General features: G+C 38.2%; 2 protein-coding genes across 2 annotated transcripts in view; one reads left to right on the top strand and one right to left on the bottom strand.

Annotated features, from left to right (window-relative positions):
* The window catches only part of DHX29 (DExH-box helicase 29), a 22239-nt gene extending 22125 nt beyond the window's left edge, over positions 1-114 (bottom strand). Inside the window, exon 1 of the mRNA XM_026035529.1 lies at positions 42-114. Within this exon, the coding sequence (XP_025891314.1) occupies positions 42-114 (73 nt within the window). The remainder of the gene's footprint in view (positions 1-41) is intronic.
* Positions 115-416: 302 nt separating this feature from the next.
* Positions 417-24899, top strand: part of MTREX (Mtr4 exosome RNA helicase) — a 36525-nt gene continuing 12042 nt past the window's right edge. The window contains exons 1-18 of the mRNA XM_026037408.1: positions 417-523; positions 737-868; positions 2444-2510; positions 3835-3897; positions 4484-4596; positions 5278-5452; positions 5871-5961; positions 6319-6443; positions 8578-8676; positions 8934-9036; positions 9185-9316; positions 10552-10631; positions 11229-11339; positions 12259-12360; positions 13547-13672; positions 22701-22851; positions 24063-24235; positions 24694-24762. Coding sequence (XP_025893193.1) covers positions 417-523; positions 737-868; positions 2444-2510; positions 3835-3897; positions 4484-4596; positions 5278-5452; positions 5871-5961; positions 6319-6443; positions 8578-8676; positions 8934-9036; positions 9185-9316; positions 10552-10631; positions 11229-11339; positions 12259-12360; positions 13547-13672; positions 22701-22851; positions 24063-24235; positions 24694-24762 — 2019 coding nt within the window. The remainder of the gene's footprint in view (positions 524-736; positions 869-2443; positions 2511-3834; positions 3898-4483; positions 4597-5277; positions 5453-5870; positions 5962-6318; positions 6444-8577; positions 8677-8933; positions 9037-9184; positions 9317-10551; positions 10632-11228; positions 11340-12258; positions 12361-13546; positions 13673-22700; positions 22852-24062; positions 24236-24693; positions 24763-24899) is intronic.

The following is a 24899-nucleotide window of genomic DNA, read 5'->3' as shown; positions in this document are numbered from 1 at the left end:
GCGGCCGCCCATGGCGCCTGCTGCCCCGCGCCGCCCCGCACATCCGGGCACGCCGCCGCCGCCGCCGCCCATTGGCCAGCGCCCACACGCTCCGCCACCCTCGGCGTCTCCCATTGGCCAGCGCTGCCGCGCGTGAGGGTGCTCGCTCCTCCGCCGTCCGGCCTCGTGCCGRTCCGGACGATCGAGTTCCGGGGCACGGGGCGCCGCGGACCGTTCCTGCCGCCGGGGCCGCGAGGGAGGGAGGCGCCGCGGGCCCTGGGCCGGGCCCTGGGTCCCGGGCCGCACCGGGCCCTGGGCCGCACCGGGCCCTGGGCCGCGCGTGGGGCTCGTCCTGACGCGGTCCCCGTGGGCGCCGCTTCCCTTCCGGACGTGCCGGGGCGGAGGCGGGGCGCGCGGGGCGCCCTGGGAGCGCGGCCATGGCGGAGGCGTTCGGGGACGAGCTGTTCAGCGTGTTCGAGGAGGACGCGGCCGCCGCCGCCGCCAAGAAGAGCAAAGCGGCTCCCGATGCCGCCGCGAAGCCGGGGTGAGGCCGCGGCGGCGCCGCCCGGGCCGCGCGGGACGAGGCTGCGAAAGCCGCGGCCGTTGGCGCGGGCCTGCGCGGGGAAGGCCCGAGCTGCCCCCGGAGCGCGGGGCGCTGCTGAGGAGGGAGGCGCGGCGCCAGCGGTGTCCCTTGTCAGGCGCGGCGCCAGCGGTGTCCCTTGTCAGGCGCGGCGTCACTTGTGTCCCTATCCTGCAGGAAACGACCGGAGCAGAAATCCCCGGTAGCGGCTCCAGGGAAGTCCAAGCGGGAGGCCGAGGCCAGCAGTATCGAAGATGCCGCTTTGGGGAAGAAGCCTAAGTTGGAAGAAGCCGTATCAGAAGATGTTAGGTAAGTGCCCTAGCTTAATGTGCAAGGGAATTGGAACAAGGCTCTTGACAACTACCTGACTGCTACTTGAGATTGGGCTCTGTAGCCTAGTAAGAGCAAGATGCACTTGCTAATGGGTTTGATTTTCCCCTGACCATGTAGGTGAGGTTGTGGTAGTGACAGCTTTGGCACTGGTGAGTGCTGGGCATGTTCACCAGATAGCTCAGCAGTGCAGGTGGGTAACTGCAGTGTGAAACGTTCATACTGTATTTGTTGTTACTGCAGATGGATCAGTGGTTACTCCCTGTTGCCACCATGGTGCTCTGAGGCACGTAGCAGAGGAGCAGTAAGGAGAGGAGGCAGGTGTGTGTGTGGGGAGTACTGCCTCACTGAGAGGAATAATTGGCTTGGGATACATGAAGAAGAATTTGACAAAGAAGACTTAAACAGTACTTATTTGCCTGACAAGGTCATACCTGGAGCATTTGGAATCAAATTCAGGCATATGTTTACATTTCCATATAACAGGTATCTGACCTGGAGAGGGGCCAGGCTTGGAGCAGTTGACAGCTGGGACGGTGGCTGATAGGAAGCCAGCTCACAGTTTCTGTGCTTTGATATCTGCATGTCTCTCTCTGCTTTCCAGAACTTCATATAAGTATCATGAAGGTTTTGTGAAAGCAGGTTGTGTGGACAGGTCAGGAGCTCCCTCGTCTTAATGYATCCAAAGAGATTTTTGGGAGCTTGAAAGTTTTACGTAGGTCAAGGAAATGATTAGGTAGGTTCCCAGCATAATAATTCATCTACTGCTGCTAAATACAAGCATAYGCTTTCTAACTCAAGATATGGAAGATTCCAGAATGGAAATATAAACTGTGTGCTTGCTGTCTCTGGGTGCCCTATTTTTGACTTCTGTCAAGCAGAACTGTGAGCAGAACAGTGATGAGAAGGCTGCTCAGAACATTGTTAATGAAGACTGCTGATATAGAAGCACAACAGAACTAGAATTAACATTTTAAATCACTTTCTGTGATAATTATGTTAGTGGTCTTCTCAGGAAAACATGTACTTGCCCACAGTAGTTTTGAAAAATAATTATGTTAATATATTACAGTGTKAGAAGATGACTGCTTTTTATGTAGTGAAACACTAGCCTCTTCTCRTGGTAGTAAAAGGTAAAGAAGAGAAGAGGCCTCTCATTTGGGGCTGCTGCCTGGGGTGTTTCAGGCTGCTGGTTCTGGRTGTCAGGATGACTAACATGAACACAGATCTTGAATTTGCTTTGATAGATATTGACAAATTTGCATTCACATGAACATTCCGTTATACATCTGATCCTAATGTTGCATAATGTGAGACTTAAAATTGTTGCAAATTAATAATGGTAGCTAAGTGTGCTTAAAAGGTGGTAACATCTTAGCGCTTACTGCTATTCTCACCACTTACTAGTAGTTATCTCTACCAAGGGTCCCTTTCAAGTTTGTGCATGCCTTTTTTAGTGTTGTGGGTAAAGTAGAGGTAAAGTTCAACATTTTTCTGCTTATAAAGACAATACGGATTTAATGGATTTGGCAATATTAACTTGCATGTTTTTAGTCTGTCAGACTTGATGCCTCATGTGAAGGTGCAAGCTGTGGAAACTGTTGAAGGTTGTACACATGAGGTGAGTGCACTGAGAAATCATATGAGAAGCGTAGACCTGTTCTACAAGAAGTTTTCTGTGTTCACTGAGTTTGTGAAGGTGTCTTGAGAAATGTATTATTGTCATTTGTTATTTGTATTTGAATATTTGTTATTCTTACTTGCCCACATTGCATTACAAAATGGAACAAGCTTGTAAAGAGTTGGAGGTATAGATATGACACTGCATTTGCAGTGAAAAAAGAGAGTGAGATATCTGAAACAATTTGAATGACATTTACAAGCAAATGAGTGATTGTAGACAATTTTGTTTGTGAAATGTGCAAAGTGTATTTTCACTGCTGCTGTTGAGGAGAAGAATCTGTTGGTGGTTGAAATAGTTCTGTGTTTGCTCAGGAGCTCTTTCAGATTTTTCACTATGGTTCAGGAATGAAAAACAAAGGTTTTAATAAATCTAAAACTGATTAATACTAAAAATGACATTCTAGTAAAGAGGATAAATAATGTTCTTCTACGTGAAAGCAAAGAAAATATTTATTTTCAAATTACGTTAACGCAGTTTAAAAGACTAAAATTCAGAAGTATTAATGCTGACTTTGTTTTAAGTCACCCTCATTTGGAGGTGTTTGTTAGGAAATTTATACTAGAATCTCCTAGGCAARTTGTATCTTCCTGTGCTTGTATGCCCATCTGCTCTGCTGTCGGCCAGAACTMATGCGTGTTAATTAGGGTCACATTCAGTGACCCTGTGTTGTGACACATTTTTAATAAAAGACCTAAAAAATTGTATGTACGAGTGATAATACAGGTTTTAAAGACCGTGCATGTGCACAGTCYTTCTTGCGTAGAGATTTCAGTATAGCTTTGCTGTAGTAACTGAAATGGACTAAATATATGCCAATTTATATCTATATCTAGTTTATTTCTATAGATATAAATCACATAGCATGAATGTTATATCTAGCGAGGAACAGGAACTAATAACATCACACTCCCTTTCCRTGAATGGTATGAATGAAATAATATCTGTTGGTTAGAAATCATGAGTGTCTTGGCCTAAAGAGCTATGTTGCAAGTAAGACAAAGCACAAATACTTCAAACAGTGTCAGAGAAATGATAGAAGGAGTATTGTTGGTAATAGGAGAGGAGAAGGATTGCTTGAAAAACTTCTATTCGACAGGGAAGGAAGGATACCTGACATGAGCTCTTAAAAATAAGATAGCAGATTTTTATTTTTTGTTTTTATGTATTTGCATCTCCTGCTTCCGCTCTTTTTAGCTTACCATGTTTCTGGTGTGAATGTGGAGAATTCCRCAACTGTTTCTGTTTAAATTTATTTTACTAGGTTGCACTTCCTGCAGGAGAAGACTTCACAGGTCTGAAGCCGAGAACTGGAAAAGCTGCTAAAGTATGTGGTACATTGAATTTATTTTCATTTTGCATGCGCTTTAGGCAGTAGATGAATGGAAGGGGAAGTGATGGACTTTATCAGTAAGACTTGACAAAAAGAATATGTTAAAAAGGTGATCTGCCTTAAATAAGATAGGTGTTTTATATTATAGATTGAGTAAAATGATGTGGTTGAATCAGGCAAATAAGTGGTTGTGTTTCATTGCTGTTGTATTGCTGCGTTAGGCCATACATGAGCTAAAGTGGGATGCTGTGGCTTTTCTTCCTAACTTAGTAAATTAGAGAAAATCCAGTTAGAGGGGCTAGGCTTTCATTTGATACAACAGGACTTCAGCAAAGATCTTGGGAACATGGATGTGTTTATGAGATAATTATTTAAATAAAAAGTCATTACAGAATATTGAATTAAGATCAAATGAAATTGTAAATAAATACATGTTTTTTTTCACTTATGCCTATAATTTGCATGGTAGGTCACATGGACAATCAATTGTTATAGAAAATTGAATGTTATAGTGTATTTTAAGTATTTAATATTTTTATTTTCTTTAAGTATTTAATATTTTTATTTTCTTTCTTCTTAGGAATATCCATTCATTCTTGATGCGTTTCAGAGAGAAGCTATCCTTTGTGTGGACAACAACCAATCTGTGTTAGTGTCAGCTCATACATCAGCTGGTAAAACTGTATGTGCAGAGTAAGTAATTTTCATTCTTGCTTTTCTCTTGCTTTGTGAATAAAGRAAGAATCAATTAATGTTTAAGTTTGTTTTATGTATTTTTAACATGTTTTTAGAGGTGCTTTTGTTTGCTCAGAAGGAAAATTTCAGTAAATGATTTATATGATTTTAGAAAAATCGTATAGCCCCTGGCTGTAAATATTAAGGAGATTCTTGGGTGTTTTCATGTCTTTTTCTGGTGGAAACATGATTTGATTTAATTTTYATCATGATGTTTATTGGGCAGGATATGTTTAAAAGATGGTAAACATTTTTGTCATGACTTGTTGTAACAGCAGCAAGAGGGTGCTACACTAACATGAGAATGGAGATGCMCATGTAAATTAATTAGAATGTGGTTTCAGATGATGGTACTTTGTCCTGCCATTGTGCTCCTAAGAATGGGACAGTGACAGCAGGATTTTTTGATTAAATGTGCTCTGATGTCCATCTAAATTGCTTGTCAATGTTCTGTTATTCTGCAAAGATGCAGATGTAATTGAGTTTAGATTGCGTTGAACATAAACTACTAATATAGATATGAAGCRTTTCATGTCATTATTAATGTTAGGAACTAATTTATTTTTAACTTAAGGTTTAGAGGGAAGTAACTGTGATTTTCTTCATGACATGCTTAATGTGGTCAATGTGTGAATGCAGGTATGCAATTGCCTTGGCCTTGAGGGAGAAACAGCGGGTGATATTTACCAGTCCAATTAAAGCTTTGAGTAATCAGAAGTATCGTGAGATGTATGAGGAATTTCAAGATGTTGGTTTGATGACTGGAGATGTCACCATTAATCCTACAGCTTCATGTCTAGTAATGACAACAGAGGTAAGATCAGATATTATTTCTTGATCCTTTTATCCTGAGAAGGTTCAATATTAAAARATTAAGGTTATTATTAACAAGCTCAGTTAGGATCAAAAGTCTTTATAGTTCATTATGTTTGCAGCTGCTATTGCCCTTGATTTAACTTTTGATTTTTTTTGTTCCTTCACTGTTTATATCATAGAAAATTTGTCATTAAATATGAAAAGTGCTTGTTATTGGTGTCAGTTTTGGACGTCCTCTCAACCAATGTTGCTTTATCTCAGTTTTGTGCAAAATAAGGTTTCATAGAGCCACATAAATATGAACCAAAAATWAGGGCAGTTGCTTAGTGACACCTCTGTAACTTGTGACTGTTCTTATTCATACGGTGGCTGTTTGGCAGCTACTTACAGTGTTTGTTTTTCTTTCACTCTTCCAGATTTTGAGGAGTATGCTCTACAGAGGTTCTGAGGTTATGCGAGAAGTTGCATGGGTTATTTTTGATGAAATTCATTACATGAGAGATTCAGGTATCCAGTATTTTATGATTACTTCTCTCTTTTTTTTTTTTAAGAACAAAAACTTTTCTTTTAAAGAATTAAGTCTTTTATTAGCTCTCTTTTAAAATCATCAGCAGGCATAAACCAGTCAGAATTCTGCTTTCTACTGAATGTATGAAAGAGTTATTATGTGTAGCATTCTACATTTTCTTTGCCAAGGCAGAAGCTATTTTGGGGGCATGTGCTTATGTATGTTTGTGTAGGTAGCATTATATTTAGTTCTTGCCTTTCTTGTTTTTGGAAACAGTGCTCTGGTTTCAGATCTGAAAAATAGGCTTTAACCACATATACTTCCCATATGACTGTTCCTGACGTTTCCATTTTCAGAACGTGGTGTGGTTTGGGAAGAGACAATTATTTTGCTCCCTGACAACGTTCACTACGTGTTCCTTTCTGCCACTATTCCCAATGCCCGTCAGTTTGCTGAGTGGATCTGCCATCTTCACAAACAAGTAACTTCATTTTCACTGCTCTCTACCTCCATCCTTGCAGTCCTGTGATATAATACTGTCTTTTTGGCTGAGGAAAATTGAACTTACTTTTTGAACTATATAATTATTACTTATTAGATAATGAACTGATCTCCCTTTTCTTTGCTGTACTCCTAGCTTTCACAGTTGTACTTTCTGTTGGCTCTACATAGTGACATTAAAGATATTTCTTTRAAGTTTAGCTGTGCATCCAGAAGCAGTCTCAGGACAACATGATAAGTACCCCTCACCAGTTTTTATGACCTCTCAGCATTACATTCTGGATAATTATGTTTGCTAAGTTAACACCTACAATTCCAAATTATTTTTATCTTCTCCTTGAAAATCATACAGTGAAGRTCACTGATTATGTTGTGATTCCTTTTCTAAAGGATCAGTGAACTCTGCTGTTGTCCAAAATYGCAGCTGGCTAAACTGAGTTGATATGCATTAAAGCTTTATTGAAGGTTTGTGGCATTAAAGAGAGAAAAAAGACATGCAGAATTTCTGGAGAAAATCACTGTCCTTTCCAAAGACAGATGGCTGGAAAGTCAAAAGGTCTTTGGAAAGTCAGGATTCCTGGAACAGGCAGTTGGAGAGAGCAGGTGGGCAATGCAGGAAAAGAGGGAAAGGCAGAGCAGAGGTARTTGGAGCTGTCAGAGCGAGGTCATCCCGTAGTCTTTCCACGACAATGATTTCAATGATGACAGTCCTTCCCAAATTGAAGATCATTTCCACTTCTAGACAGTGTTCATCCCTTGGCTTTTGCTTCCTTGTCTATGTGGTGCTAAGTGTTGGATACTCTTCCCAAGCTGTGGGCAGGAGCCKTATCCTGTGCTCTTTTTCCTTCTTTAGCTTTTCTTCCTTATTTTAGAGTAATGTTTTTGCAACTCCCAGTGTTGCATGTTTTACATGAAGGAGTTGCTTATAGTTCTTTGGCCTCTGTTTTGAAGCTGTGCTTGTGCACAGGCCTTTGATGTTGTACCTCATAAGAGCCACCTGGTCCCAATTTGGTTTGGATTCCCACAGCAGATTCTTATAACAAGCTTTCCATGAGGACCTTGCACAGCTGGCACAAGAGAGTTTCTGTAAGACTTGGGATCTCTTGCTAGCAATGGCAGTGCTGGTACAGGGCAACTGGACAACTCTGTTTTGGAGAAGTTGTTGAGAGAATCTGATAGGAAAGTCATGCACCAAAATAAAATGACAAAGCCTTTGGTAGTAATACATTCTGGGCTTTGTTTTGTTTCTTTGTTTTTTCTTGCAAAAAAGTGTAAGGATTATGAGAATTGGATTTGGAGAAGTTTCATATCCACAAGAGGTTACTCTAATTTTACAGATAACCCTGTAGATTGGTTCTTGTGTGGTTTGTATTGAAAAGAATGTAACATAAGAGATGTCTGCTCAGGCTTGACACCGAACTCTGAGTTTGTGTTGCAGAGCTCTACGCTGCAATTTTCAAAGCACGTTTACGTGATGTTTCATGTTCTAAAAGTTCTGTGCTATTTCTAAACAAGCTCTTTTCCAGTGCAGTATTCGGAATTCATACAGCAATGACAAACCAAACACAAGGGTAAAGGAAGAACGGACCTATTAATACATAAATATTGTGAAATTATGTGCATTTCTTTTAGGATTGGTAATTCGAAGCTTAAATAACAGAGGAGACTCCTCRGGTGGAATATAGTCTTTAGATTTGTGATGAAATCTCAGTGTTCTAAAAAAAYTTATACTGTGCCTTTTTTAGGTGGTGTAAGCAGCGCTGCAGGCAATTTTCCAGTATAGAAATTAGTAGTTCTTCCTTTGGTTTTAAGGAGTTTTTAGAATTCTGAGAATATATAATAATATGCATAAGAAATCATTACTTGTTTTTACTTTTTTTTTCCTGGTGTATACGAAACATTTTGTTGCCAAATTGTTGAGTTCTTCAAAAAGATAAAAAAGCTGCAAGTATAAAATATTCAGGAAAGAAACCCTATTATTGTAGTTTCTTTCAGTCTCATTTCTGTCTTTTAGAGATTTAATAGTACTATATTAGATTTCCTATCCAAAAAGTATTTTTAGAATGCAATTATAAACCTAACATACTTATGTATATGCTGTTCTTTCTTTCTAGCCTTGCCATGTGATTTACACAGACTATCGACCCACTCCACTGCAGCACTATATATTCCCAGCAGGAGGAGATGGACTCCACCTCGTGGTTGATGAAAATGTAAGAAGTATTCCTTTGTTGAAGACCTTTTTACCTACTTTTTTTTTTTCCCCCACACTTTGGGCTGGTTATATAAATAATGGTTTGTATTAAAAYGAAGCACAAATGAGTAACAATTTGCTGCAGATCTGGTAAAGTTGCTTGTTAGCTTATGGATTGGTTTGTCCTGCCTGAGTGGTCCTACATGTGTGAAGCACTAGGTTAGTGTTTTTTGCAAGAAGAGTTAATTGCTTAAAAAGGTTGTTTTTTATATCTAGGGAGATTTCAGAGAAGATAATTTTAACACAGCAATGCAGGTGCTTAGAGATGCAGGGGACTTGGCCAAGGGGGACCAGAAAGGCAGGAAAGGAGGAACAAAAGGTAAGTTTGAATCTCATTCTTAAGTAACTCCTTTAATGTAACTTCCTTTAAAAAAAAAAAAAAAAAAAAAAGGCATAAAAGTTGTAGCTTCATTCTGTAAAACGTGTTTTGCTAAAGTAACTTTGAAATTAATATAATCTATTTGCAGGTCCTTCAAATGTGTTTAAGATTGTGAAGATGATCATGGAAAGGAATTTCCAACCTGTAATTATTTTCAGCTTCAGTAAAAAAGATTGCGAAGCCTATGCACTTCAGATGACAAAGTTAGATTTCAATACAGGTACAGATAAATAATATATAGCTTTTATTCCTAATCGTAGTTTGAGCTGAAACATTTTTTTTTTCTGGTTAGATAGTTTTATTTCTTTTGAGGCTATTTACATAGGGAAGAATACTTTGACTTGGACGTCTTCTTTTTCATTTACTTCATTCATTTGCTATTTCATTTATTACCTTGTGCTATTCGCAGTAGGAAACCGTTGGAACACAAGGGATACTTGGTCATCACAATATTGATCTGCTGGTTTATTTTCAACTTCTGTTCTTCCAAATCCAGTTGACTGTCGTAATAGCACAAAAGTTTCTAGGAAATTCTATGTAGAGTTTCTAGGAAATTCTATGTAGAATAGGAAGAGAGTTTTACAAAATGTTCATGTTATGGCAGCAGACATCTGAGTATTTTCTCAAAGTCTCAAAAGAGCTCTGGAACAAATAGTGCAAACTTATTTCTCAACCATACACTGTACTTTTCTTTCTTTCCTTCCTTCCTCCTCCTTCTCCCAAAAGAAGTACCCCAGCAATAAATAAGATTTGTTCCATTTTGGATAAAGACCAAACTTGGAAAATAAGTTAATGGCTTCTTGGAAATGTTAGGAGTAACAACAAACTTTAGGGAGCTGTTATACATAAACAGCTCACAAACATGAGATGATATGTTGAGGGCAGGCTTCTTGCTTGCTTACTTGCTGCAATCACAGCAGCTGCTTCACTGCTGAAATATAATGAAACTACTTTATTTTAGAAGATGTAAAGATCTACAACAGTGTAGAGCTGGATGTTTGTGCTCTTTTTTCAGGCCTGTCTTTGAATATATTACTTATTTCTACTGTTTAAATATGAAGCATGTAAACTTTAAGAGGCAAGAGGAGGAACCCGTGTCCATGCAGACTGGGCCTCGTAGTTGGAAGAGAAATACTTGATGTAGTTTGTCTATTTCATAAACCTCCGAGCTCAGGAAATTCCCTGAGCTTGAAAATAAATGAATTCTGGATTATTTTTCCAGATTTGCTCTGTTCTTGTTTTTCCCTGAACATCTGCTGCTGGTTACAGTTCAATATGTTGGGTTTGACATTCAACCCTTGCTCCCCTCATCCAACATGGGTGGTTTTGTATAGATTTCACAATCTTCCATTGCCATTTTCATTGCAAACTTCTGCAAATATTAGAACTTAGTGATGCTTTTCATAGGGTATTAGGCTCTTAAATTTTGTAATAAATTACAATTTGTCCTTTTAGATGAAGAAAAGAAGATGGTTGAGGAAGTATTCAATAATGCAATTGATTGTCTATCAGATGAAGACAAAAAGCTTCCTCAGGTGAGTGGAGATTGAACAGGGGTAACTGCTGTGTCTTGTTTTCTGTTATTCTTTTCTGTGTTCCTCATGAGGTGAGTGCAAAAGAACACGTGAGCTGCACAATTGTACAGGTCTCCCCGCATCTGATATCTCCCCTATTGCTCCTTGGTGTCGTGAAATAAGCACTCAGTGACTGGCATTCCTGCCAGTTGTGGTGCCAGCAAATGCCATGTGCCAAAATTAACCAGGCCTTTTGGCATTATCTTGTGCATAGGAGGATCACTATTTCCGAAAATTAATTTCTGTCAGAGATAATTTTTTAAATGAATACAGACAAATAGTGATTTTATATATATAAATTAGACTGTAGCATCACAGTTGGCCTAATCCAATGCAAAATTACCCCTCCACTGAAAAGGTTAGTTCATGGTTTTACCTTCTATCCTATTCCTAGCTGTAATTGAAAAACAAGATTGAATGGGTATTTAATTTTATCTCAGTTTCAGAAAATGGCAAATTATGTGAACAGCAGAGTGATGTTGAGGTTTTTCCTGCAGGTTTTGTTTTTAAGTTGAGTACATTCAAATTTGTTTACCAGCCTTAATATCTTCTTTCCAGGTAGAGCACGTACTTCCTCTTCTGAAACGAGGAATTGGCATCCATCATGGTGGGCTGCTTCCTATCTTAAAAGAAACCATAGAAATTCTTTTCTCTGAAGGCTTAATAAAGGTATATTTTGTGTCTTGAGGTTTTTCTCTGTTACAAATACACAGTCAGTAGACCTAACAAACCAAGCAGTATACTTTGCCTCAGACTGTATGTAGATGATCTGCTTTTTAAGTGAAAAAGGGAAAAAGACTCATTGCTCATTCCAAATTGAAAAATGTTTTGATTTGTATGTGCTTCTGTGCAAGAAGAACTTGCCAAAGCTTTTTCTAGTATTCCTTACACCAGTAAGCAATCTGTTTTAGAAAGAACCAGATAGATATGAAGAGGAAGATTTTATTCTGTGGATATAGGTAGTGGATTTTACCAGGGGTTATGGCAGCTTTGAAGGCTCTTCCAGCAACATAGCTTAATTGGTGTAATTGGCTGCAGCTCCCTTTCTTTGATGTGCTTTAAAAAATATACATGTTTTTGTAAATGCCTTTATCTGAAAAAGAAATCTTGAAGATTCCCCCTGGCCCCTGCTCTGTGTTAAATGTTGATAGTCTTTAATACTTTTTAGATGTCTTAAAAGTGTTTCATACATCCAGTGTTCTAAATTTTACTCTGAAGTATTTAAACTTAGAATATAGTCTATACTTAAAATACTCTGAAAAACCTAGTCTTTATATATCTGCTGTTGTATGGAGTATGGGTAGGTAATAGTGCAATCTATTTTCTTATATTCTTCTGTCTTTCTGTCCTTGTTTTTCTCCTAGCAYTTAATGTATTTATAGGGTTTCTGTCTTGTTTTTGAGTCCATATGGTCATTTCTAATTAGTCTTTATGCTTTTCTTAGTGGAAAAAAGTGGTTTGTTTGTGCTGCTAAGCCTGCAAATAAGGAGGAAAGTCTGGAGAAGCTTTGGGTAGCAACCTCTGACTATTTACATGCTTGGTTAAGAGCCATTATTTTTGCTTGTTTAACATCAATCTGTTTGTTTAGGCTTTATTTGCGACGGAGACATTTGCTATGGGAATTAACATGCCAGCCAGGACTGTGCTGTTCACAAGTGCCTGTAAATTTGATGGGAAAGATTTCCGATGGGTATGTGAAGAAACAGGTTCTGTAGATAAGACTGAATTGCAATATTTAAGCTCTTGTTAAGATTAAATTTACTCTTGCTATATTCAGTTCAGTGTAACAAGAAATATATTTTTTTCTTTTCAAAGTCTTTCTTTATTCACTAAGCCATTTTTGGTTAGTGGGCAAATTCTTGAAGACAAAACTCATAGTGTATGCATGAGAGATTATCTTAGATACAGTACAAGGAAAAGGACATCAAACACATAAGTCAGAGATGAACAATTATCCTAAAGGACTTTTGTACAAGTAGTCCCTAGCTAGAAGAATCTGGAGAACAATTTGCCTTAGTATCATATGACAATCATGAAATTTAGCTTTTGGCAGAAAAGAGATCATTTACTTCAGGACAGTATTGATTTTTCTGTTACAGCAGGATATCTTCACTAGCCCAGGGAAAGATGTCAGGAGGGAGAGTCTGATTATTAAATAGTTGGATCTCAAATCATTTAAGCATTTTAAAGCTTAAAACTAAATCTTGAATTAATCTATAAATTTTAATTGGGGTGTTCAGAGTAGGACACATCACAAAACACTTTGTAAACAAGCTTATTTTTTAGACATGGGAATATTCAGGCAAACAGGACAAGTAACAACATGTGCATGTTGAAATAAACATCAGATCTCTAGCTTTTAACAGACATTTTGTTATGTTTCTTGCTTCTTTGGGTCTATATTTGAGATACCAGCTGTGTGGAGTTCATGCTTTTAAAATGATTTATCACAGTTTTCTTAAGTTTTGGAGATACCAATTTAGGTGAGACTCAGAAAGTTGCTGAAAATGCAAATTTCAAAAATGACAAAAAATTGTTTTAGATATGTATCTTTATTTTGATTTTGGAAACCTAGAGAAACGTATGGAACGATGCAAGAAATCATTGCAGCTAGATGTTGATAAATGTAGCTATGAGAGAATTGATTAATTTATCCTACTGATACATGGTATTTGTGATCTTAGTGATCAATTGTTATTAATATTGAATTYGGTCTGTGAAAAGGCAGTGTCTATATATAACTTTGGTGTAACATTGCAGACGTCCACTGTATAATTGCATTTATATATTTATATTTATATGTAGCATTTTATATATTCTTGCTGTCTTTCTAATATTTATTAAATCCTTTTTTCTTCTTCTCCCTTCTGTGCTAGATATCCTCAGGTGAATATATTCAAATGTCAGGTCGTGCAGGACGCCGAGGAATGGATGACAGAGGAATAGTCATTCTTATGGTGGATGAAAAAATGAGCCCAACAATTGGCAAGCAGCTTTTGAAGGTAGGAGAGAAGCTAATGGTTTGATGTTGTTTTGTTCTTTCTTTCCCCTCACTCTTCCTCACTAAGGTTGTCAGTGAATACTGTAAATAAAAATTTTGTATCTAGGAAAAGAGCATATGTAAATCACCCAGGTAGGAAATGACAACTTCTAAAAGGACTATGATGTTCTGCTGAATTCTCATAAATCAAGACTTCCTAGCATGGAGCAAAATTCAAAAGCTTTGTTCAAAAAAAAGTCAAAATTAAGTTTGTTCTTCGATATATAAAAGGAATTTCAGGAAGGAGAAGGAAAATTGTATTTTATGTTTTCTAGTGATAACACACATATTCTGTTTGTTTCTTGCTAAGCACCGTCAGTTCAAAGATCCCGATGAACCAGAAAAGGTTCACTGCACCATCACAAGAATAATTAAGTGGTTGGTTCTGTGGTGAAATAAAACCTGGATAATGGACCTTTCAGTTATAGACAAACTGAACAAAGTCATGCAAAAAAATTTAGTTGCATGTTTTAATGGATATTTTTGCCCGGTGTTAATGTTCATAAAGACTAACTGTATCAGTGGCTATTTTGGAATCAAGAGKGGAGAATTTTTGGAAGAATCATGTTTTCATGGTTTTAAGGCTTTGATAAGTGCAAACCCATTGGTACCTGCATTATTCCCCTGTAAATGGCTAAGAAAAAGAAGACAGTTGTCAGGGAGCTTAATTTAACTCTGAGGAAATCCACAGTCCTTATAGGAAACTTCTAGAGATTTGCAAATAAAAAAGGATCAAAAACTGCCCCTGCGGTTGAGGTAGCCATTAGGTTGTAGAGTTGCACCAAACTGTAATGGCAGTTATTACAGATGATTGCAAAATTACTCTTACTTTGTAAACTGAAAATTAAAACGTTGCACTTAATTCTTGCCTTAATTTCCATTGCAAACAACAGCGTAGCTGAAGCATTGAATTGAAGCAATATAATTGAAGTATACTGTACTGTGTGCATTAACTGTCTGAGGCAGCTTACATTAACTGTGCAAGTGCAAAAAAATTATACATTGGAATAATTATTCTGTATGTTACTCAGGACTTTGTGTCCTTGTACAAATAACAAGCCATTTTGAGTTCAGATTCTCTCTAAATATATAAGATAATTATATATTTGTAAATAATTACATATTATTTACTTAGTATTATTATCTTTTATTATATTTTTGGACCATGTATAAAACTATGTCAGTCAGCATCAGGGTAGGGTTTGCACCAAAGAAACATCAGATGCCAATATTTCTTTATTTTCCTCCAGCAAGAATAAAAGGAAAATAAGTAGTTGGCTGCTACTAGTTATGCAGACGTGGATACTTCATGTTTTGTATCTTGCTCTGTTAATGCCACTTGCACTTATTATAAATTTACATTAAGTCCTAGTTATAAATGGATGCTCTTTGCCTTTTCAAAGTCAGAATACTCGTGAATGCTGCATTATGACTGTAACTAATCAGTGTAGTAAAATAAGAAACCTGAAAAAATCCTGGAATTCATTCATGTTGATTCATGCATGGCCAGATTAGGCCATTTATCCTGTTAGGATTTATTTCTACTGCTTTATTGGATTTGTAGCTCCTTAATGGATGGGAAGGACTTATGCCATATGTTGACATGCACACTTAAAGCATGTGGGCATCTCTGAAATATGCTAAAACTAAATATCTTAACTGCATTTCTATGCAGGAGATACTGCTTAGATGGAGTTTTTTTTTTTCCCCCTCTGGTTTTGTATTAATTTTATCTGTTTTTATGTAAGGAATATCCTTATGTAGTTCATTTATATTAAGTAATTTAATGTAAGAAAGATGGCTGTTCTGGTTATTGTGAGACCTTCAACCAYTCAGAAGGTGGGCTGTGTTTTAAATTTTTAATTTCAATGGTTAGGGAACTGCTGAACTTGGTTGGCATGATTTATGACAAAACAAATTAAGTTCACAGCTTTTGGATGGCTGTCTAGATTTTGTGGAAATAATAAAGAATATTTCCTTTATTGAAAATATAAGCCCTTTGATCTTCATTTTTCCCCCTCGTGAATTATTAAAAAAACAAAAAAAGGAGAAATGATGTAAACTTTTTCTTTTAACTTTCTAGGTCATGTCTTGGTTATTTTGCAGTCATTTAAATAAAGTAGTGAATTGCAWTAACTTTCTTCACTAATTCACCTATGAGCAAAGACTGAAATTAAGGCTTCTTTGAAAGAGATGGGAGAAGGCTGTAAGAGGTGCTAATGTTTCTGTCATTACTGTGTCTATTATTAATTGGTGAAAAGCACTAAGAGTAAGTTGAGATGAGCAGTGCAACTTCAAAATACTCATGTTCTTTTTTAAATATAACATATTTAGAGGTGGTTTTACATGGAGACAGACCAAGAACGTGTGCAGCTGACATCTCTTGCAGTATTTGCCTTTTGTGTTCATGGATAAATATGTTTAAATTATGATTTACTTACCGCCTGCTTGAATATATCYGTGGTAAAATCATGATCATGCCTGTGTAAGTATCTTGCTGCCTCTTGAAACATTGTGCCCTTGCTGCAGTAGCAGCTAAAGCTTTATAAGGAAAAAAAGTGTGGGCAATGATACTAAGCAGTATTTCTTAGGAGGACTCTTAATTCTTACTCTTCAACCCCAGTGCTTTTCTGATGCAAAGCATTTTCTGAATGCTAGAATAAGAAGTCTAGGCAGCTGATAATAATAGTTGTTAATCAATAAGAAGTCTAGGCAGCTGATAATAATAGTTGTTAATCAATAAGAAGTCTAGGCAGCTGATAATAATAGTTGTTAATTGCGTGTTTGGGCAGGGGACAACCTTGTATACGTCTGGGTACCAGTAGGGCTACTGCAGCTGGGTTGTTTGGCCATGGCCATGTTCATTGCGACATTGTGTACAGTACTCTTCTTCAAACCTAACTTCAGAGTTCAAATCTGAGATCAAGCTCTTGTGATGGATATTTGTAAACACTTCTTAAACTCTGTAGTGTAGAGCTCTTTTCTGCATTGCTCTTAGATTTTCTGTTTATCCCTACCATTTGTTTGACCACCAAATACTTGGTAAACTGATGACTTGCACAAAGCTGTCAAGCTAAATGCTTACAGTACTGTTGAACAGCCTTCTGAGGACAATAATTTTTTTTTTGTTTTATTTGCATAGTATTATTAAATATTTGATTTATTTGTTTTAATTAAAATGGGTAGCTGCATTATGTTATTTTAGGTAGGAAGGGAAATGTTTCCCCTTGACACTAGATGGCCTTTGAGTTCATGACGCTGTGGTTGGAGTTGGCCGTGTTACAAGCATGGGCTCTGACAGAGACAGTTGGGGTGCTAAACAGCGGTAATGTCCCTGAAAATCAGAAATTGGCAGTTAATTACATTATAGAAATGAGTAATTATATAATAAAAGAGAATGTGCTGGGATAAGTAGGTTTCACATACATGTATTTGAGTGTATCAGTGTTTTGCATCTACTTATTCCTTCCCAGGAAAAGTCAGATGCACTGAGAAAACAGGGAAAAAAAATCCTAAAAAACCCCATGTATTTAGCCAGCTAAAATGCACAGTGTTGTGCTGGCCATGCCACTTGCCAGGCCACGCGGCGCCCCGTGCCCGGCTGCCCCGGGCTGCGTCTGACTCCTTGGCGGGACCYTCGCCTTCGCTTAGGGAATTGGCAGCACTTGTGCTCCTGTGGCCTGTAGGCTGCTCTCAGCAACYCCTCTGGTCTTTTGGTATTTCCCTTTGATTGTTAGGTGCAAAACTACCTAACCAAATGGACAGTATAGAAGTTCAGACAGCTTAGTACACTTCTCTTGAATTTCCTATTTACGTGGATTTCTTGTATGATCTCTGTGCAGTGCGTTGTTGGAAAGCGCTGATTTTGAAAGGACAAAAATAATTGTTTTACTGTAGCTACAGCAGCTCAGGCCCTTTCAGACCCCAGGTAAAAGGAAAATTATGCTTAGTATAAGAAGCAATATTTACATAAGAATGAATAGATTTACGCTGATCAAAAGTAAGCATAAGGATGGAAGTGGTGGTGAGGAGACGAGAAGTTTCAACTATAAGAGGCAATACTTAGAGTAGGATCTATCTGATAAAATTGCAAAGTGAAAATACTTTTGCATAAGACACTGCTATAATAATAATAAAACCTCTAACCACTAGTGTCAGTATGAGTGGGTTTCTAACTTTAAAAAGTATAACAGGTTACTAAAATCCCTTCATGGATCATGAAAAAATCCTACTTTACGTGATATTATAAAAAAATCTGTAATAAATCAGAATTCAAAAAACCCATTGGTTAAAGTGTAGGGGAGGTACTATCTTATGCAGAAATAATTCACTTAATCTTTCAAGGTGAGATTTCTTSTCCCTTCTTTCATCTTGTCTGGTACTGGCTGGTCAGGTAGATGATAAGGCTGCTCTTCTATTGCTCTTTCTTGCTTTTAAAATGAACATGCCCGTGTGTGCTCCTGAATTGAGAAACAGCAAAAATGAACCAGAGCAAAAATACTGATTCTTATGAATGAGGATTTTTTTTTCATCTGTCTTGTTTTAACCTATTTAACCTGGTTAGTTTTTAGCTGTTAAGGTACTGTGTGAGCTTAGGAAACTCTAGTTAGTAATAAATCCTTTCTACTTCTTTTAATCTTTTTTATATACATTATCACTATACTCTTGAAGTTATTTTAATGTGCTTTTGATCAGATGCCTTCCTGTAACTAACAGATGAAAAATCATTCCAAGAGAACAAGTTTCTTTTTTTGTTTTCTCCTATGGTGAGATTTATTTAAATACAGAGTTTTCTTTTTGCTCTTTCAGATTTTGCTATATAGCCAGGCAAGATGCCCAAGCTTAAAGGGCCTCTTTAAAAGGCAGAGATGCTTTTTGTGGACAGCTGCTGCTGCAGGCAGGACCAGGGAGCTGGTGGCAGTAACTTGTGTCACCCGCGTGAGCTCGAGGGACAGTCSGATGCAGGCGAGAGTGGAGCTGCTTTTTGCACAGGCTTTTTTGGCAAGAAATGGTATCCCACATGTCTACGTAGAATGTTTTCTTGGGCAAGATATAGTCATCTCTATTGAAATTTGGATAGAAAGGTACAGATGACTGTTTTGCTGTTATGAAAAAAACGGCTGTAGAATCTTTTATACTCTTGGTTATCCATCCCATTTAAAGCTGTGCTGTATTCAATTTTTTAATTTATTTTTTTCCCTTTGGTTTTAATGATGATTCTAGAGAAAGTGCTATTACTTAGGAATGAGTAATAAATAACTGTTTTTCATTAAATCTAATTATTGGGGATTATATACCAGACAGCTGGTTAAGTCTTCTAGTTMGACTGTTTGTCCATCAACTTTGAGTCCCTCTACAAACACCAGATTAACATTCCAGTTTGTTGTAGTGTTGCACTTCAGCTTGAGCACTTAGAGCTCATTCACACGAAACTAAAAAGCATCAGGATTTGAAAAATTGAGCCTAGTTTGGGAGAAACTTCAGCTGGGGATCATCATTAATGGCTTGTTCAAAAGTCCATTGCAAAATCTAAGGAAACAGCTTATTGTCTCAAGTGGCTAAAGGAGAGTGTAATGTTCTGTGTACTTCTTGTAATGTGACATAGATGAGAATCTCAATGAAAAAAAGTTGACTTATTTTTTTTTTCAAAATCTGAATGAAATGAAAAGTACTTTAATGTATTTTTTTTTTTAATTCCTAAGGTTTTTGTTCCTAAGCTTGCACTGGAGAAATTTTCCAGGCCCCAGTTCACGAAAATCCAAGTTGCTTGAAATCAACAGGATTTCAATGTGAAATCATAGAGGGAATTCAACTGTTCAAAGGAAGATATATAGTCAAATGCCATCCTGAATGAGGTCATAGGCTGGTCTCGATGAGCTTGAAGGTSTTTTCCAACCATAATGGTTCTGTGATCCTTTAGTTTTGCAGTCAATGATGCAAGCCAGCAGATAGAAAAGAACAGCGAATAATTCTGCTTTTGGTTCTTCACAGCTAAAATGCGGGAAGGCAGGACACATAAAACGGTTAGTCACTCTTGGACTTTAGTCAGCTTAGCTGAGAAAACTGAAATGGTATTATTTATTAGTTGTGGTTGCAGCTTGTTAATACCACAAGTTACTTGAAGTTTTGTGAGGCTGGTCTGTGGGAGGCACTTTTCCCTGCTCTGACCGATTCTAGTAAAATTTGATTTTAGTTAGGGAAGCTTGTCACTGCAAAGCATGAGCAATTTAAATACATTTTGAATGATTAAACTAGAGGTGGTTTTTTTTTTTTTTGTTCTTGTTGTCTTATGCTTAAAACAAAAAGTATGAGTTGATGATTAGGCAAAGGGTTTTTTTCTTTTTATTAATATATGTGTGCACTGCAGGAGGTATTAATCCTAGTCATGCACAGGTAGAATACTACTGACTCCTGGGTCAGGATTAGTATTTGCTTTTAGTTAATTTAAGTATAGCATTTGTGTTAGATAACATATTGATATTTTTAAGTATTTACTTAAGGGTTTTAATACCCATTATTGAATGTGGATACCTTGCTARGTGCATGGAGGAGTTTTGGTTTGTGGCCTCAGTTTTTGGGGTGCAGCTGCTTGTGGGGCGCAGGAGTGACCAGGTTGGAAATACMTTTGTGCTTAAAATAGTCACCTGGCACTGTCTGCTGAGAGCAATTAAAGAAGGGGTTTTTTTTGTTTGTTTTTTAATCATGTTAATTCACTTGTCTGGTGATTTGCTTTGTGACTGTAGCAAGAAATTGTTTTGGTTTCGTTTGTATTAGTGATGACTTTCATAGACAGTTAAGCACACATATTTCCCCCTCATAAGGACAAAGAAAAGAGACCTTTTAATATCAYGGAAAACACTCTGTTCTGTGCTGTAGTTATAGAGCTGTTTTTTGTTTCTTTTCTGGAAACACACTCATTCGACTAATCTCTAGAAGCTCTGGTAAGTAATAAAATTGTCAGCAGACCAAATGGCCTAAAGCGTGTCCTGTAAAGAATCTGACTTGTATTGCTGGGAAATGTACTTCATTGTTGCTAAAAGTTGCCCTTTCCTTCTTGGCTGGTTTTGCCCGTTTTTGCCATTTTCGGCTCCCTGTGAGAGCTCTGTGCATGTTTTCTGTGATGGGCTGGMCCACAAAGAAGTTGGGGGCGAAATTCTCCCACGTCTGCTTAGACAAGGGCTTCCCAGTCTTAATGGTAATAAAAAAAAATCAGTGAAATTTATTAATATCAGTTCCAGACACTTCTCTTCTTCCTCCCCCGACAGTAATCTTCTTTCTCCCCTGTCTTTGTCTTCGTAGTTTGTGCAGGCAAGAAACAGTAAAATGGGCTACTAAGTGCTCAGCGCACTGTGTGAAGATTTAACTGTGCAAGAAGAGGCTCCATTCTGAACCTTTGATAATTAAAGAGGGCTCAATATGTATCTCTTGCTGTTTTCACATTATCCTCAACATAGTTATTTGTGTAATGAGTTATTTATGCTCTTTTCCACACTCTGGGCAGTACCTTTGTGTCCTGTTTATTTTGGTCCTCCAGCAGTTGTGCCTACCTTTATCTGCCGGGAGGGGATCATACAYTGGTCATGTTCTGTGTGCATTTAATACAGAAGAACTGTATTTTGCTATATGGTTTCCTAATGCAGCTGGACWCTGTGTATGTTGTTGTTAGGTCATTGGAAAGAAGGAATCCAGGCAGGTGCTGCCCACTAAATGCAGGTCTGTGGGTTGCCCATGGGAAATCAGCAGAGGGTAATACACCCTGCAGAAGTCGCTGGCTGTGCAAAAGCGTAACATGGTAAGGTTGCACGAGTTATATTTGGGTTGGAGAAACAACAGCTTCAGTGTTCAGAAAAAGAAAGCCTCTCATAACTGCTTTGGACCAACTATTGCCTCCAGAACAACTCTGGGAATATGGAGATTTCTGAAACTCGGAGAAAAATGTATTTGTGAGATGATAGAAAAGAAACCATTCATTTTTTTTCCCCCAAAACAGGGTTATTTTTAACTGCTTTGTCTTCATAATATGATTTTCATATTGCAAAATGCKGGTCATGTTTAAAATGCAAATCGCCACATCAGCAGTTGGCTWAAGTGCTGCCTTTCAAATAAGCCTGCTTTGTGTAATCTTTCAAGTAGCTCTTTTCTCTTTTCCATTGGTTTTTAAATCGCTCCCTGTTCCTCGTGGAGCGGTGCTGGTTTGAGGCAGCCGCTCCGGCGGGCGGCGCGGGCGGCAGGACTTCGGCCTCGGCCTTTGGGCTGCTCTCTTGCTCGCCTGCAGCCGCGTCGGAGGCCGAAGTGCGCGGGGACGTTTCGGCGGCTGCTCTWGGAGCAGTGCGTGTGGGTGAGGGAAGGAATCCGCACCCTCCGGAGAGGAGCCCGCCGGCACGCGTGYGGCGCCCTGTCAGTGCCTCCTCTGCCGCGGGACACGAGCTGCTCGCGGGGAGCGCTGCTCCCCTTTCCTAGAATCACAGATATATTTAGAAAACACAAAAGCTTGGGCATGTCGTGCCTTAGTCACGTCCTGGAAAGAACCATTACGCTTTGGTTAGCACCAGCAGCAGAGCTGCTCCCATCTTTCCGTTTGATATGTCGGAATAAGGAGATGTGTAGAAACTTGAGCTTTGCTTTCATCGCTTCTGCTTCCCTGTTAGTGTCCTGCTATTGACACGTTTCTGTTAGGGAGAGCCCATCTGTGGTAATTTCAGAAGCACAAGTGTTGTTCTAAATAGGCATTTCATTATGTAACTGAAGAAGTATTCTTGTTCTGTGGTGTGTCTCTTGGATATGCAAAGCCATACATATCTAAGATATCAGCTACAGATATAAACTAGGATATTTAAATTACTCTGTAACCATGGCAGGCAAAATATTAGGTATTGTGATTTATCTTAAACTTGTGCCGTGTGTGTATATATACACATAATTTATCTGATGTGTGCTTACATACTGCAATTAATATTTTTCATTGATTAATGTTCTTGGATCTCTTTTAGGGTTCAGCTGATCCCTTGAATAGTGCATTTCACCTGACATACAACATGGTACTGAACTTGCTTCGAGTAGAGGAAATTAACCCGGAATACATGTTAGAAAAATCCTTTTATCAGTTCCAGCATTACAGAGCTATTCCAGGAGTTGTAGAAAGTAAGTAGTTGTGGATGTTAAACCTCATATTCATGAGGTTTAGCAGCGCCCTGTTGTTCTTAGGACCTGTGCTGATCAGCACTGTCAGCTTTCTCCCTCTGGGTCACACAGGGACTTGGCGCAGAGGAGAAAACTCTTAATCCTGTTCAATATGCAGAACTTAGCTGAGATAAATATAATTTTAATATCTCATTAYGATATCTAAAACCTGCTAAAGCTTGCATAAAGTGTTTCCCTGGGCCCAGCTCAGGTTCCACGGATGTYGGCCGGCRCGGGGCAGCCCCTCCGCCGGGCCTCCACCTGTGGGGTTTGGGATGGGAAATGCGCTTCCTGGGAAGCTGCTGGCTCCCGTTGACATGCCGGGGCCTGGCTCCCAGCCTTGGCCTTTGAGAGCCACCACATTTCCTTGGGCTCATCCAGTTTAGGTGCCATGTTGGACACCGGACATTTTTCATGGCTTCAGCTGCAGCTAAACATACAGAGCCCAGAAATGATCAGGGTGCAGATTATGCCCTGGACAAGAATTACCAGCCTTTTTCTTTAAAAACTTGGCCCCTGAAAATAGGGAATATTTCTAGGGCCCTACCAAAATAGTTTTTTTGTGCCATGCATTCAAAGAGCGTACAACAAGGTGAGTTGGGAGGAAGGAGAGAGACTTTTGTCACCTGTTTTCTCTTTATTTTCACTAGTGGTGTTGCCAATTTAAAGCAAGTAGTATAGTGCTTATAGTAGGAACTGTTTTGCCTAAATAAAGTGTGAAAAGAGGAAGGAAATGAATTTTAAACTAATGAAATCAGAGCCCTAAAGACTCCCTGAGCATTGTTGTTGTTAGAAGTCTTTGCAGAACTCTTATTATGTACAAGAGGGCTGGCTGGCAGGGAACCCATTCTTGCAAATCATTGCAAGTCTTTATGGAATATTTGTGGAAAACTAAATCAGTGATTTCTGGAAAATTCCAAGTTCTCAAGCTTTGTAAAATGTAATTTAAGAAGCTATGTAATTTCTATTATAAATAAAACATAATGGATGTATTTATAGATTTCCAGCTTACTCAAGAATGGATTACTGTAAATAAACAGTGTATCTTGAAAATGTTGCCAAAATATTAATTATGTAAACTTTGGAAGGGAAATGTTGATTTGTAAATGTGTAGAACTGATCATTTCCATAAGACTGTACTGATTTGCTACTTTTTTTGTTTGTGTGTGCAGAGGTGAGTAAATTGGAAGAACAGTACAACAAAATCGCAATCCCAAATGAAGAAAATGTGGTCATATACTACAAAATTCGGCAGCAGCTTGCAAAACTGGGTAAAGAGATTGAAGAATATATTCACAAACCAAAATACTGCTTACCTTTTCTACAGCCAGGAAGACTGGTAAAGGTAAATATATTTTGCTTGCTTTTTTCTTTTGTGATCTGTACCTACAAATCCTAAACTTTTTAGCATCTTAAATTTTCTCAAGGTGGCAAACTGATAAAGATGTACAAATCCTAAAAAGTTTAGGATTTGTCRGTCCTGCAAATAATAAAAAATTATAAACTTTTTAGGATTTGTACATTTTTACTAGTTTGCCATCTTGAGAAATTGCATGCACCCTCACTGATAGTGATTCTGATTTTCAGTATRTTTCTTTGTTAAACATTCACCAATGTAAGAGAAATACATTTCATTTTAATGGTGAATAGTAATCCATGACTGCTATTTTAAATAACAGAACTTCAAAAGTATTATAGTATATAAAGATTATATTAAATTAAAAAAATGTTAAATATATAATTATACATGGACAATATATACAACTTCAATATTCAAACTATAACAACTTCAAATATTTTCAGGTGAAAAATGAAGACGATGACTTTGGATGGGGAGTGGTTGTTAATTTCTCTAAGAAATCAAATGTTAAGGTAAAGTACACACTATCACTGTTAGCAAAATGTATGTCTTCCTGTCTGTTCTGAAAAGAAGTAAAGCTGCTGTTTTCGTTTGTTGAGATGCATATTTCTGTGGTAGCCTTTTTGCACTAATTTTGGCAATAGAGTCT

The sequence above is a fragment of the Nothoprocta perdicaria genome, unplaced genomic scaffold (assembly GCF_003342845.1).
Source record: "Nothoprocta perdicaria isolate Ctin4 unplaced genomic scaffold, notPer1 scaffold_1, whole genome shotgun sequence".
Lineage (NCBI taxonomy): Eukaryota > Metazoa > Chordata > Aves > Tinamiformes > Tinamidae > Nothoprocta > Nothoprocta perdicaria.
Note: the sequence above shows the minus strand (reverse complement) of the source record. Positions and strands in the feature narration are given on the sequence as shown.